This window comes from Limulus polyphemus, unplaced genomic scaffold, assembly GCF_000517525.1.
Source record: "Limulus polyphemus unplaced genomic scaffold, Limulus_polyphemus-2.1.2 Scaffold1971, whole genome shotgun sequence".
In the NCBI taxonomy this organism is placed as follows: Eukaryota; Metazoa; Arthropoda; class Merostomata; order Xiphosura; family Limulidae; genus Limulus; species Limulus polyphemus.
The window spans coordinates 4,883-20,443 of record NW_013667581.1 but is presented as its reverse complement, the minus strand read 5'-3'; the positions used below and the strand labels follow the sequence as shown (position 1 = coordinate 20,443).

At 31.4% G+C, this 15,561-nt stretch overlaps 1 protein-coding gene across 1 annotated transcript in view; it reads left to right on the top strand.

Moving 5' to 3' along the window:
- The window catches only part of LOC106465525 (centaurin-gamma-1A-like), a 113,695-nt gene extending 101,868 nt beyond the window's left edge, over window positions 1-11,827 (top strand). Inside the window, exons 16-21 of the mRNA XM_022393435.1 lie at window positions 905-998; window positions 3,215-3,332; window positions 4,676-4,780; window positions 5,062-5,146; window positions 6,213-6,383; window positions 7,402-11,827. Of these exons, the coding sequence (XP_022249143.1) occupies window positions 905-998; window positions 3,215-3,332; window positions 4,676-4,780; window positions 5,062-5,146; window positions 6,213-6,383; window positions 7,402-7,614 (786 nt within the window). The 3' untranslated portion in view covers window positions 7,615-11,827. The remainder of the gene's footprint in view (window positions 1-904; window positions 999-3,214; window positions 3,333-4,675; window positions 4,781-5,061; window positions 5,147-6,212; window positions 6,384-7,401) is intronic.
- Window positions 11,828-15,561: the final 3,734 nt, after the last annotated feature.

The window sequence follows — 15,561 nt, the reverse complement described above, 5'->3', positions numbered from 1 at the left end:
AAGAACGTCGAATCTGAATCACTTGAAAAAAACACGGGGGTGCTTAACTTTTTTCTAGGTGTATATTAAACATTTTGTGCAAAATATAAAAATCTGTAGAGTTCTGGTGATTTCATTATCTAAGCTACTGATTGCATCATGCCCTTCATGTATGGTCCTGTATTCAGTATAAGGTAAAATAAAAAAAAATCTGAGATCTATCTTTGGACAAATAGAGAATTACAAACCTTTGTAAATTTCTTCCATGTCACATTACTTAGAATGCCTCAGATGTTAAGATCACTGTAACGTATGCAATCACCAAAATGCTTTTATTAATTACAAAGCTAGAACGATTAGTGGTAACAGCAGACTTACTGGTCAGATAACAGATGTCAGACAACTCTGCCTTAATAAATAATGTTTCATTTCTTGATTTTCTGGAACCAGTACACATTAGCTAGCAAATCGTTTTCCTTCTTATCATGTACTTCTTATAGAGAGATGTTCAGCAAAGAATACTTTATGTGTATAGCTGTATTATCTGTTGGAATTTGGTTATTGTGTTTTATATCATAAAATTATGTAATTCAGTGTTAAAGATTTATTGGGAAAATGCTGTAAAATTATCACCAATATCTTTAATGCTGTACTTCAGTCACAAAAGTAATATATATATAATATGATACACACACACATTTGATAGTTTTAACACACCAGTAGAAAGTTTTTAGTATCAGGAATATACATTAACCATTGTTACTTATTAGATACTTGAATACAGTTTACATCTTTGACATATGTAGTTAAAAAGTAAAGCTGTTTTAAGAGTTGCTAAAAAATTAAAAGGGAGAATTTTGTATATAGACTTTAAGTAGCAAAATTTTTTAAAGACAGTGGATTCATTGTTTTATTTTTCAAACAGTCAAGGTCAAATACACAAGTAGATACTGCATCGCTCCAAGCAATCCGAAACAATGTGCCTGGTAACACTCACTGTGTGGACTGTGATGCATCGAGTAAGTACTGGTGTCAGAGGTGGGAAAACTGAAAGAATATTTATGGTTATTTTTGATCAAAGTTCTAGTGAGTAAGTACTGGTGTTGGAGGTGGGAAAATGGAAAGAATATTTATGGTTATTTTTGATCAAAGTTCTAGTGAGTAAGTACTGGTGTCAGAGGTGGAAAAACGGAAAGAATAGTTATGGTTATTTTTGATCAAAGTTCTAGTGAGTAAGTACTAGTGTCAGAGGTGGGAAAACGGAAAGAATATTTATGGTTATTTTTGATCAAAGTTCTAGTGAGTAAGTACTGGTGTCAGAGGTGGGAAAACTGAAAGAATAGTTATGGTTATTTTTGATCAAAGTTCTAGTTAGTAAATACGATATGATAGATGGGAATGGTACTAATGTTCTTGGTCAGCTTTAGGTTTTGTTCTAGTAAATAAACACTAGGATGAAATGTGGAATATTGTGGTCCTTTACAGTTACAGCTTGATATTTCTCTATAACATATTGCTAAGGTACTAATGTATGACAGTTAAACTATAATTGCTGATTTTTTTCTAAACAGTTCATTTAACAAATTGTTTGTGGGACCATAACTTTGTTAGCTACAGAGCCCCTAACAACACAGAACTGCATAGTAAAATGTAAACAAAAATACCATTAGCATAGGTATAGAGGTCTGCCTGATACAACTCAGTCCCAACTCATGAAAGATTCATTTATGAGGTGTATAACGTTAAAACTTATGTCCACTGGCCTGTCTGATGGCACTCATTCCCAGCTTGTATAGGCCCACTTCTAAGATGTACAAAATGAACATTGGTGGGTCGCAGGGGGCCCACCTGTTGCACATTTGCAACTTGTGAAAGGCTCATCTGTGACCAGAACTGGCACAGATATTTTTTATGCTTCCTATACCCACACTAACCCCTACCATATTGTTACATGAAACAGTAAAAAATGGGATTTTATTTTATTTATATTATGATATAGGATATTCTTTCACATAGATAACAGTAATAGGCATATACCATTGAAAAATACCATCAATATTACCTTTAATCCTACTAATTACTGCTAGATTCCCCTATATATATTTTATATAGAAAAGGAATGATTTCACAATAATTGTTTGATCTGGTCTTTAAAATGAGCATTCTAACAAACCAAAATGTAAAATTACTCAATTTGTGGACCCACACACATGCACGCACCCATAGAGAACAGTGTAAAAACAAGCTGGTATTTTGAGAATTAAAAATGATTTATGGTAAATGGAGCAACTTTTTGACAGAGCATTGCATCATTAAAATAAATCATAAACACAGATTTTAACATTAAATTGTAATTAACTGTTCATTGATTTTCACATGGAAAAACATGGTGGCAAGTATACAGTTAATATTAACTTCCAATCAAAGCAAAAGTCAAAATCAACCTCGCAATAAATATAGCTAATTAAATGTTATTTTTAATGTTTTTCTTATAAAGATTAAAATAAAATGCATTCTTTCATCAGTTAGTACACTTTTTGTTAACAGTACTTTTAGTTACAAACCCAATAATATTTCAAGATTCGTTCAGCTTAGAAGAGTTAGGTTAGTCCAAAATGCATGTATCAAGCTAATAATGTAAAAAAAAATCTATTATAAAAGTATAGTATGAAAATATTGAAATTAGACATGCTAAACATTCTAACAAATACAGCTGATGAAAGTAACATTAAATAAAGTAAAACTTACAAACACCAGCTGTTAGCTTTAAGTACTTCAAAAATTTCATATGATATTAGGTAAATGAATTTATTTTTTGTTACTAAGTATATATTAGTAATATGTGTAGAATATGAAAAAAAAATTAACTGTTTTAATATATCCTTATTTAATATTGATAATCAGTATCTATATTATAATATTGGTATTTATTTTAACATAATAAACTTAAACCTCAGATTTAATTAGTTCCCTAAAGCAGTTAATTGTAAATGTTGCATCATTTGTAGTACGGCTTGATAGCTTAGTTTACATTATGTTGCTGAGCAAAAAATGTATTGAATGTTCTTGTTTTGCTTTTTTTTTACATGCACTGGTGAATTTTTCATGTAACATATTTCTGTATTCACCATTAATAATGCCAGAGATAATGTTGATGTATGATTATGTAGTTTATATTCTAAATTAATACCGATGATTTTGTACTATACTGCTCATTGATATTTTACTTTGACAGATCCTGATTGGGCAAGTCTCAATCTAGGAGCTTTAATGTGCATTGAATGTTCAGGGATTCACAGGAATCTAGGATCTCATATATCAAGGGTGCGTTCTTTGGATCTGGATGAGTGGCCGTAAGTAATACTCAAGATTGCTGTTTCAGTTAACAAAAACTTCTACATATAGTACCTCTGTCTGTACCTTCAGGGCTGGTGCTATGAGATAGTAGGGGCTGTAGAATAAAACTAAGTTTCCTGATTAATTTATTTTCCCAAGTTGCTTTGTGTTTATAACATCATCTCTTTTGTTATGTTTCTCCTAGTTGAGCAACTCTGCCATAAGTAGTGTATGAGAAATTGTATTCAGAAAATACGGTTTCCCTCTCTGTACAATAGTAATTTCTTACATGTGGTATACATGTAAGGCAATAGCTAAACAGGAAACTTGTTTAGGGTGGCATAATATCTGGTGCTTAGCCGCTTACAAATAAACAGAACTTCATTGATGACCCGTGTAGCTGTATGACAGAATGTGTGAAATAGTCAGAATAGTCCATGCCGTAAATGTGTTAATAATTAATACAGATTTTAACACTAGTTATTTCACACCAGGTTTTGTACTCTTCTGTAACATTGGGTGGTTTCTTCTATAATATATGGTGAACTACTGAATTACAATTTTCCAGAACAGATTTTATCTTCATCTGTAATGTTGATTAATTCACTGATATGTTATCCACGATTCTGTCAATTTCTTCAGAAGCATAGGATAAATAATTGACATGCACATTTTCACAAAGGTTTTACCATTGTTAGTAACGTCAATCAATGAGGTAGTACTTGTTATCTCTGCATCAGGTGATGACTTGAGGAGTATACTAGACTTCTGTGATACACATTTCTACATGTTTCATCATTGTTAGTGACATCAGTTAACTTGGTAGTACTTGTTGTCTCTGCATTGGGTAATGATTTCAGGAGTATACCAGACTTCTGTGATACACATTTCTACAACATATTTCATCATTGTTAGTAACATCAATTAATATGGTAGTACTTGTTATCACTGTATCAGGTGATGATTTCAGGAGTACATTAGATTTCTTCCACAGGTTTTACCATTGTTAGTAACATCAATTAATTCGGTAGTACTTGTTATCACTGTATCAGGTGATGATTTCAGGAGTACATTAGATTTCTACCACAGGTTTTACCATTGTTAGTAACATCAATTAATTCGGTAGTACTTGTTATCACTGTATCAGGTGATGATTTCAGGAGTACATTAGATTTCTTCCAAATGTTTTTACCATTGTTAGTAACATCAATTAATTCGGTAGTACTTGTTATCACTGTATCACGTGATGATTTCAGAAATATAGGTGAAATAAACTTTTCACATACTAAGTTATATTATGATACACTTTTGATGTAATAAAATTGTGAAAGTTATTTATGTATTTTCATAATTTTGACAGGCTGGAACACATTAGTGTAATGATGTCTTTAGGCAACACTATAACCAACAGTATATGGGAAGGCAATACTAGAGGCCGAGCTAAACCTACTCCTAATTCAAGCAGGTAAAGATTATGATATTTTAATATGCTGGAACTCCTACCCTTTTACTGGATTGTATATATGTAATAATGATATAAAATGTGCCCATATGTATCCACTGCAATATGATGCATGATAATTTTCCACTCAGATATTTTTATTGCTGTTTCATAGTCCTCTTTATTTTTTATTTTTATAACAGATATTCACAATTTCTTCAGAATGTGAAGCGATTAAAAAATTATTGTGAAGTGTTACGCTTCAGTTGAATGCTAAACCTTTTTTTTGTGTTTTATTGTTATAGAGAAGAGAAAGAACGGTGGATAAGAGCAAAATACGAGTTCAAAGATTTTCTTGCACCCATTAATACTACCATCTCTCTAGGCCAGGTATGATATAGTGACTGATGTTGTCATTATTTAATTTCTATGGTGTAATAACTAATGCAGTAAATAATATGAGCCTGGTGATGTTAACGGAAGATGTCTCACTTTGAAATAGCCAAAAGCTTGCTACAGAAATAAAGACGTGGCATTCACATATTGTAACAAAATAGTTTGGAGTCGTCTTTCCCATGTTACAAATCTACATCAGCAGTAACCTTAATCTCTCAAACTCTTTTAAAGCTCTCCAGAATAACTGTCTGCACAGAGTAATGCAAAAGTCTTACAGGTGTTCAATGGTTTACTACAGCATTTATGATAAACCACAGAACTAACTTCACAAAACTAGTATGCAAATTACCAACACTTGTGTGATAATAATTAATATGACTCAGTCCAACTCCCTATACAGCAGGAGTACCCTTTCAGCCATAGGGGTGTTATAACGTAATGGTCAATTCGTTGGTAAAGAGTAGCCCAATAGTTGATGTTGTTCACTGGCTGCCTTCCATCTAGTTTATTACTTCTATTAGAGGTGGCTTGTACAGTACAGAAGAAAATAAATTAACAACTCAACTTTAAAATAAATTAACTTTCAATTTTTTATCCATGTGTATATGTGGTAAGATGTAGAAATTTTTTTTTGCATTTATATCAGTGTTTAAGATATTGTACTGAATTCCTTTCAACCACGTTGCTAAAGTAGACTTTTTACAATAATATCATTAATATAGATAGGATATCAGTCAAATATTCTAAGATTAGAATTCATATAAATAATTTTTGTAACATATTAGAAGACTATCAGTGAAGAATAACACTTAAACTTTTAGACAAATATTCAAACCAAACCACAAAAAATTGGTTCTTATAGTGTCAAAGCATGTTGTTACTTGGTATTAGCTTAACAACTCAATACCTTGAATTTTTACCAGTTCTTGTATGTCACTTGTCTTATTAGGATTTTACTAAAGTTCTTTTTAATATTCTTGAACTTATTTTGTATATTAAGTAACCTATTATCTGAAGTGTTTGTGATTGTAATTTTGTCTTTTCTTTTTTACCTTTCCAGCAATTAATTGATGTAGTATGTAAGTCAGATATTAAGGCTGTGGTTCTCATTTTGGCCCGGATAACCTCGGCTGACCTGGTCAACACAACGGTGAGTCAGCGTGATCTCCGAACCCCTCTTCATCTTGCTGCAGCTCTAGGAAACCTGGCTGTGACCCAGCTGTTAATATGGGTAAAATATTCATAATGCGATATTTGCACTTTAATAAAAGTAAAATAATTTGTGGTTGATTTCTCCTGGCTAGTAGTATATCTATTTATTGTTTTACCCTCATTGTGTTAATTCAAAATATTTTAGTATCTTGGAGGCTGGTTTCTTGATAGTGAGATGGCTTTCATTTTGATACCTCAGAGCTTTAACCAATACTCCATTGACTAATATAGATAAGCTTAGTATTTTAATAGTAAAAAAGAAATTATCTTTTTAGTAATTCAAAATCAATTTTTGATCATCACAATATGTTACACATGTCAATAAAATTAGTAATTTAAATGATGTCAAGCAAGGGTTGATTTTATGCTTCTAGGTCAAGTTGTGAGCAAATCATAAACCGCTTTTTGTTTTGTTCCACAATTCGGGAACAAATTAAAATTATGTTTTATAAGCCTAAAAATTACCCTTTTTTTTTCAGCTTACCAGATTTTGTGTTAGTTTTGCTAGTTTGCATTTAATAAAATTTTTTCTTTTAAAATTAATCAAGCAGAAGCACTGTTATGTTTTGATACTGACAAGGCCTAGTAGTTAGGGTGCTCAACTCGCAATCTATGGTTCATGGAATCAAAAACCTGTCACTGAACATGATCACCTTTTCAACCGTGGGGGTGTTATTATGTGATAATCAATCCCAATGTTCTTTGGTAGAGAATAGCTCCAGAGTTCGCTGTGTGTGTGCTGTTGACTAGTTCCCTCTAGTCTATCACTTCAAAATTAGGAATGGCTAGTCCAGATAGCATTTGAATAGCTTTGCTCATAATTCAATAAAACAAACAAAATATATATGACTATATCTATGTACATTGTCATTTAATAACAATAAATTAGCACAAAGAAAAAGTGTAACAAAATTAGAATTTTCTGAAATAAGTCATTATTTATCGAAATAAGTGTTATCCACATTAAAATACACTTCAGGTTTTTTTATAGTATTAGCTAAAGGTCTGATCTGCTGTTCTTTCCATTTCTTTTCTAGCATAATGCCAATGTAAAGGCTGTAGACTCTGAAGGAAGAACAGCCCTAGTGTATGCAAAAAACTCAGGCTCACAAGAAATACAGGACTTATTGATAAACAGTGGTTGTCCTGATCTTGGGAGTCATACAACAGGTACTCTACAGCGTAGACGTGGAAGTGTCTCTAAAAAACCTTCGGAGGTATTTGACAAGTTACCTGCAAGTATTATTTAAATTCAGAAAGAAACAGAAGGGTGATTAATGCTTCTGTAATTTGTTGTAATTTTTTGTAGATATTGCTTGTAGCAGAGAAATGTTTTTCTTCGCATGTGATGTGAACGTTGAAGGTTTTGTAGCCGTTCTCTTCACAAGGTTCTCTGCTGTTAATTTTCAGTAGCAACAGACACTTTTAGTGTTTATATGTGATATGAATGAACTACTCAATCAGCTTTGGAAGAAAGCACTAAAATTATATTAAATGTAGTTAAATGTTTTATGGTAACATCTACTCTTAGAAGCTGTTAATAGACACTGAAATAGAATTTTGTTAGAGCCTTAATTAGTTTAGCTTAAGCAGCAAGAGAATCAAAGTTCAAGCTCTTCACTTTCAGCAGTTGTCATTGTTGCATGTTGGCCATTAATTCTGTATATACACTTACAACACTGCAACATACATTTTATCAACTATAATTATGCGAGATGACGGCTACGGATGTCCTTACACATCCTTTGATGCTAATTGATTAAACTAATGTTACTGGTTTACATGTAAGTGCTCTTCAACATTTGCAGATATCACAAGTTTGCATGCACAGTAGGTGACAAAGGTATTACAAATAAATAGGCCGTTCGTAGTGTGTGATATGATGTCACAAGTAAAAACAGCCTTCGTTGTTCACACTTAAACTAAACTAACATTGAGTGAAACATTAGATAGGAAGTCTGAAAACTGTTGAGAGCTAATCTTCTTTTAGAATTAGATAAATATTCAGAAACTTATTTTATACGTAGATTGATTTCATTGAGAAATAAAAAACAAGATCCATTCTGTTTATCATCATTGAGTACAATATACGTCTTAATTTGACCGTTAACTCCTCGCCAAAATACTATAACTAAAGGAAATTTTTATAAATATGAGGCTACTATACAACTGTTGAAATTTCTCCTACTGTGTTTGTTGATCAATTTTTTTTATGAGAGGTTTTGAATGAATGAGCAATAGCTAATTCAAGTATATTTAAAGTTTTCTAGCATTGTTGTATTTACAGGCCTGGTGTAATTTATTTTCCTTTTACATTGCCATTGTTAATTGATTCTGATATCTTTATGTATTATAAAATCTCAGTTCAACTAACATTCACTCAGAATACGGAGAAACCTAAAACATCGAGAAGAGTCCACATATACCTGTTAATAAAAAAAAAAAACATTTAATTTTTGTTATAGTGTGAGTGTGTTTGGTGAAAGATAACCAGTGAAATTATTTTATTGACTTGTATTCCAACCTAATAATTGTTTATATTGTAGCAGTTTTTCTACAATATTAAAATAAAATCATTAAGTGTTCTACTAACTGAGCACGCAGTATTGCGAAAAGTGTAGTAACGTTGTTATAAATGTTGTATATAGAGAAGTCTGCCATGAGTACTATTTATAATGGGTAATGCAACACAATATATTTTGATTTTCTTTTTTTTTATATATAAAACGAATTTTCTTGTGATTGAATTGTACAATCTAAATTTTATTGATTTACATTAATATATTCTATTTATTTATTAATTATCCAAACAAAAAAATTTTGGCAGCTCACCTGTATATTTAAAATTTCTGTATGATCTATTATAATTATGGGAAATTAAAATTTTCAAGTGCAAATTTTTTTATAGTACAAAAAATAAACAGTTTGTTCCTCTTTCTTGTGCTGGTTATTAGGGATGTTGAAATTTGAAGTGAGTGGTTTGGATTGTGTAATACATTAATATATTTCCTATATACAAAGGTATGCAAAATAGTTTCCTAAGTAGTTTTACTTATATGTAGGATGTTTTGGTTTCAGGTTTTAAAAGCTGAACACTTAAAATTAAAAAACATTACCTATATACATGTATATTGGAAAAAAAACTTGTTTAAAAACGTCTTTGTAAGGCACAAATTCTTCATAAAATGTATTGTTTGGCCTGAAAATGAACATTTTTATCTGGAGATAAATGTCAGTTTAATAGGTATGGTATGTTAAATTATGGTTTACTCTGTGGATTAATGTGTGATAACTCTTAACTGGTTGGTTAAGGTAATCTGAAGACAACCTAGTATAAATGTAGGCTACAAATGTCTTCGTTTTTTAAATGTTGTTTGTCACAAAGATCTCAGCCTTAAATGATTATTAGAGTACTTATATCTTTCAGAAGAGTGTTGATAAGATTACACAGTTGAATAAAACTATAGAAAATGTTTAAACATTCGTATAAAATAAAGCAGTATTCTTATTCTGCTGTACATATTTTAGTAAGTTAGTTCATGAGTAGTGATTTTGCAAGTACTGAACATGCAAAGCCATGGATCAGACTGTAATCTGAAAGTTAACCTTGAAAGGTAAGGTTATTTTTTGGTGTCACTAACAGCTTTTCCTTGAAGTGTAATTTTTCATCCATTCTTTGAAAAATTAATGGTTCAGAAACTATTTGTTGTGAAATAACCTTTTTTTTTTGTTTAGCTTCTTTACTGCTTAACAATATTTTACAGTCTTTCAGTTTCATCTAAGTTATTTAATTATTGTTTGAAATGCATATGATTTGTAATATGAAATTCCTGTGAGCAGTTTTAATATAAAGTGTTCAAAAAAATATGAAGTCCAATTTTCTCTGAAAATCTATTGAGCAATGAAGAATTTTGCTGAGTGGAAGATTTTCCCTTTTATACGAACACATTTGATTTAACATTTTATAATATTCGTCTTATGATGATATTAAACTATCACAAATAAATGTATCTTATGATTTCCGAAAGAAAATGGAAGGTGATGCGTGAAACTTTGACCATTTTTCATCACATTGGATTTCTGATTATCTATCAAAATTTTTTGACAGTTATGTTTTCTGTTCATACTTTTATAATTGAAGAATAGCTAGACAGTAGTAATAAACCTTTCCAAAGTCACTTTTGTTGGCTTTCTGCACAGAAAGCTGTACTACTATAGTAGAGGTGAAAAATCTCTTATAATTGTTTTTATTTCAATTAAACAAAGGTGGATTATTATTAGTGAATGTTTATCCAATTTTGAGAGATTCAATTTAAGATATAGATATCAGATTAAATTCTTACCCACATTCCGTGCATTGCAGGTAGGAAAAGGCTTATATAAAATATGAGCTGATTTGCTAAACAGTAAAAAAAAGGTAGAATAAGTATTCGTTTATACCTTAAAAACTTGATTGCTAAGTTTGTGTTCAGTAGTATTAATTTTACATAATCAGTGTTTTATAGAAAACTCAAAATTTAAAGTTGAAATGTTGTTCCTAATATTTTAAGTGAATTTCTCTTTTATTTTCTCCTGTTTTTTAAAATCTTTGGGTTTAATGCTAGATTAAACAAAACTGTTATGTAACTCGTGTGTATTTTACTTACTTGAAGAACTATTGTTTTTATACTTATTTTAATAAGATCAGGTGGACCAAACTGTGAAGTTATTGTTTTTGCCTTATTTCTATCAGAAATTTAAATTCTGTGAGCTTTTTTTTAAAGTCTACCTTTATATTTATTCTGTTTTTTTCATTTTGTCATGATTGTTTTAAGTAATATTTGTTGTAGTAGAAGCTTGTTTTTATAGCAGTATCAAAAATATATTTGTAGTTCAGTTTTAGAATCATTTCTGATTTTTTAAACTTTACTTTGTTGGAACAGTGTACTCTGTTCCAGTTTTTGTCCTCATTGTTGGAGGTATTAAAATATGAATCGTGTGGGTGTGAATATAAAACATTAGTTTAACATACCTTTCCAATATTGAGGATAATTTTATTGTCACACGTCTTCAGAGGGATGTCTCATAAATAAAAATAAATACTTTTTGTAATTGTACCATCTGTATATTTAAAAGCGAAAATATTTTCACTAATAACGGGAATGCTCTAATCCTCCTCCTAGCAAAACTTTCGTGAAATCCAATCAAAACTTGTAATGTAATGACCCAAACTATGGATAAAATATCAATCCAATCAAAACGTATAATGTAATGACCCAAACTATGGATAAAATATCCACCCAATCAAAACTTATGTAATGACCCAAACTATGGATAAAATATCGATTATAATAAAGACTCTCATTTCAGAAATAAATTTGGTAGTGTAAAAGCCTCTGGAATAACGTGAACAGGAGTAAACTGATCTGGGAGGGGGGGTCAGATGTGGAAGTAACTTTGGTCTTCCAGATGAAGATCTCAATATAACAACAGAAACTGTTGTCCACATTTAGTTCCATCCAACAGCTGCAATCCATAAGTCATATTTCTGACATTTTTAAAGACGTTACTTATTGTGTAATTATTTCACAAAGTAACTCAAAATTGTAAATATATTAATTAGTCAGCTATCAGGATGCTTACAGAATTCTGGTCTGCACATTGTCCCTTTTCTTCATACCATTGGGTGATAGTAACAATTACATTCGTTAACTATTTCCTTGTTTCCCGTATTTGCTAATGAATAACTTGGTTACTAGGAGCATTGGGCACAAGTTATTTCATCGTCTGTGGATCATCAAAATTTATAAATCTAAATTTTGTGCAACGAAAGGTAAGAAAGTCATTGAATTCGAGCAGCGAGGTTAGAAGCCTTTTAGTCCAGAATGTGCTACCAGCGTTTGCAGTAGCCAGATGATATAAATATTTACATGGGAACGAAGCTCAACTTCGTATATACCGTAGTATCTTCCATTGATATCTTTGATATAACGTTCACAATGTAGAATTCGACGTTTGCTACGGAATAAGATATTTGAACAATTTTATGATTCAGTTGTATTTTGTTCATGTTAATACTTTGTAAGCAACTGCAGTACAAACAAACTGTTAAAATGTTTTTCAGTAACATAAGAAATTATAATAACAGAAATGTTAATCCTAGCAAATGCTGAGTAAAATATTACTTCTGCATAATGGAATTCGAAGTGTTTAATAATCCGTATTATACAAAGGAATCTAACCCAGTAATGTTACTGTTACTATCTGGTCGTTTGATAATTTCCGGTATAAATTCTTTCCGAGGAACTTCAGCGATACAAGTCCTTTCTTAATTAAAACTAGTTTATTCTTTCTCGATACAACTTTGTAATACACAGTCACTTTAACTTAACTACTTTTATAAACACACGCCATAATTCACACACTTTATTTACGGTGCCTACTGCTCGCTCGACTCAATTATCAATTATTTCTCTTTAATCTATCTCCGGCTTATATCCTAAAAAAAAGAGGTCGTCTAGCAAACGCTGGGACATTCGTGAGGTTGCCCGTTAAGTCACGATCCTTCTAGAAACTCCAACGCGCATGCTCCCAGCGGCACATGACTTCCGCTTTCTTAACACTACTGTATCGACAAAACTGTATGTTTTCCCACACAGGGCCATACTTACAGTGAAGATTAGTATTATTTTCTTTTTTTTTACAAAGTACAGTAGCTTTTAATTCACTGGTACCTCCGAAGTTGTGTAGGTAGGATTATCGTCAGATTACTTCAGCTTTTAAATAACCTCAGGCTTGGTGTAAGCGTAGCTGCTCCATTTGAATTATTGTACAGAATTTGTATTGTTTGTAAAATATAAGATTGTATTTATAGAAAGTGTAAAAGGTTAAAGTCACGAAGTTTATGTTGATGTGGTATATATAACGAAATCGTAATTATTATAGTTCTTGGAATGCTCCTTTTTATTTCGTCAATAAATTATTTCATTTTTGATAAACGTGTCAGGATTGTGTAGTTTTGTTTTATTTCAGTTGAAAACGGAATAAAAGGGATTGAAATCTGGAAGCCAGTTCATTGCGTCATATATTGTTTTATCATAGCTGCGAATTTTATGGCCCTTTGTTGAATATTAAAGGACAAAAAACAAACAAAACGAATAACATATTAGTTTGCATTGATGGAAGCCGAGTTTTGTGATTTGCCCATTAGTTCCTGTAAAATCAGTAAAGTAGCGTAGATAATTTTTTTAATCAAGTTTCTAATGGAAGTGGCACTTCAGAGAAACCTGATCAGATGTAATATGTTGGATGAACATTGTCTGCCCTAATATAATTGATATATCTTACGTAACTGACAGTAAAAACGTACAGAACTTCATTTCTAATTCAACGGGCTATGACAAATGGTATATAAATTGTTAGTTTTGAAATTCATTATTTTTTACACGGATCGGTTGACGACGTAACCAAGGTCGTCTCGTGAAGCTTGGAGTGGGTAGGGATTGCCGATTTTGGAGTTGCCACACAGTGAACATAATAAAATTTTAGTTATTAACATTCCCATCGTCATAAGCATCAGACCCAACCTGAACAATAATCACACATTCCTCTAATGGGGTTAAGGGACTTATTCCTCGAACGGTTTATTATTATTATAGCTCAGTTTGGTGTTTAATTGTTATTTTAAACATCACATTTTCCTGCACTTTTGCGAGGGAAAGAAACGTAAATGAATACAATTTAGATGAAGCCAGTGTGAGCTCCTAAAAGAGCGAGATTTAACCCAGTCATTTTTCTTGTTTCTCCGGCACAGAAAAAAAAAAAACATTTTTCTTCACACTAATAACTTCTCAACTGAAATTTAGTTTAGTTTTATCTCGCAAAGACTTTCAGTAAAAAGTTTTCCAAGTAATGTACTCACAGTGTGTTAACTCGTTTCAGTCATTAACCAAGTTATTGTTAACTCAATAGCTGCCAAGGTTTATTTTCAGGTGCACAGTAAAAATTAGTACCTTTGTCACCAAACATGCCCTGAAGGTTATAGCCTTGCAAAGTTTTCTGCACTTCCATGAGAATGTCTTCTCCAGTTGTTGTTCCGTGCATGCTGCAAACGGATGCCAACTTTTCTGTGATCTGAAAGTGCAAATTAACACCACGAATGAACACGAAAAGTTGTGACGTACTCGAGAGATCAGTAGACTCATCCAGCACCAGAGAATACCACAAGAAGTTCCTAGCTTTCTCGCGTATCTGTAACACCATGTTCTCTCCAAGTTCTTCTGTTCTCTGCACAACTGAACTTGCTGAAAGGCTGATACTTCCAAACAAATAGGCTTTCTCAGGACACAAGTCATTTGCTGTTTCCATCATACACTCTTTGATGAAGTTGCCGTCAGTAAACGGTTTTCCTCGCTCTGCTATCTTATGCACTATTTTGTAACTTGTACGAGTGACAGATTCATTTTCAGCAAACATTCTCGTGAAGAGATTCCTTTGAGATTCCAAAGTACGTTTCATGAACTCAACTTTCTCAGAACACAACTTTCCAGAAAACTTAGTATATGTTGACAGATGTTTTATTTCATAGTGATGCCGAAGATTGTACTCTTTCAAAACGGCAACACTTTTGTTGCATATCATGCAACTAGTTTCTGGTTGTTTGTTTCCACAAAGAAGTACTTTTCTCCCCATTCTTCATTCAAAAGGTGACACTCAGAATCTACTTTTCTTTTCTTAGAAGCCATAACATTGGGTGAAGAAAACAGGATTTGAACATGAAAAACAGTTGTTTATTTACACATTGAATAGTCTACCAAAAAAGTTTTAGAAAAATAATAATTTTTCAAAATTTTTTTGACATGTATATAAACATGACAAACTAAATATAAATGGTTCATGACATTAAATTACGTTATTACGTAATTGGTTTAAAAGTTTTTTCCCGATAAGTTATTTTATTAAGCAAATTTTATAATTTGCCAATGTATTTAACATTTATTATGTAAGTTAATTAGAAGAGCTTCATAAAAAATAATTAAGATCATATTTAATAAAAATATTAAGAATCTTAATAGGCAAATATAGTATTAAGAATTTGATAGTAATTTAATTAAAATCTTAGTTAATTTAATTAAGTCGTTTCTTGAGTGTATAGCGATTAAAATATAGGGCTTAAATAAATATCAAAGTTTGAAAATGTTAGATGCTTACCTCTTGTG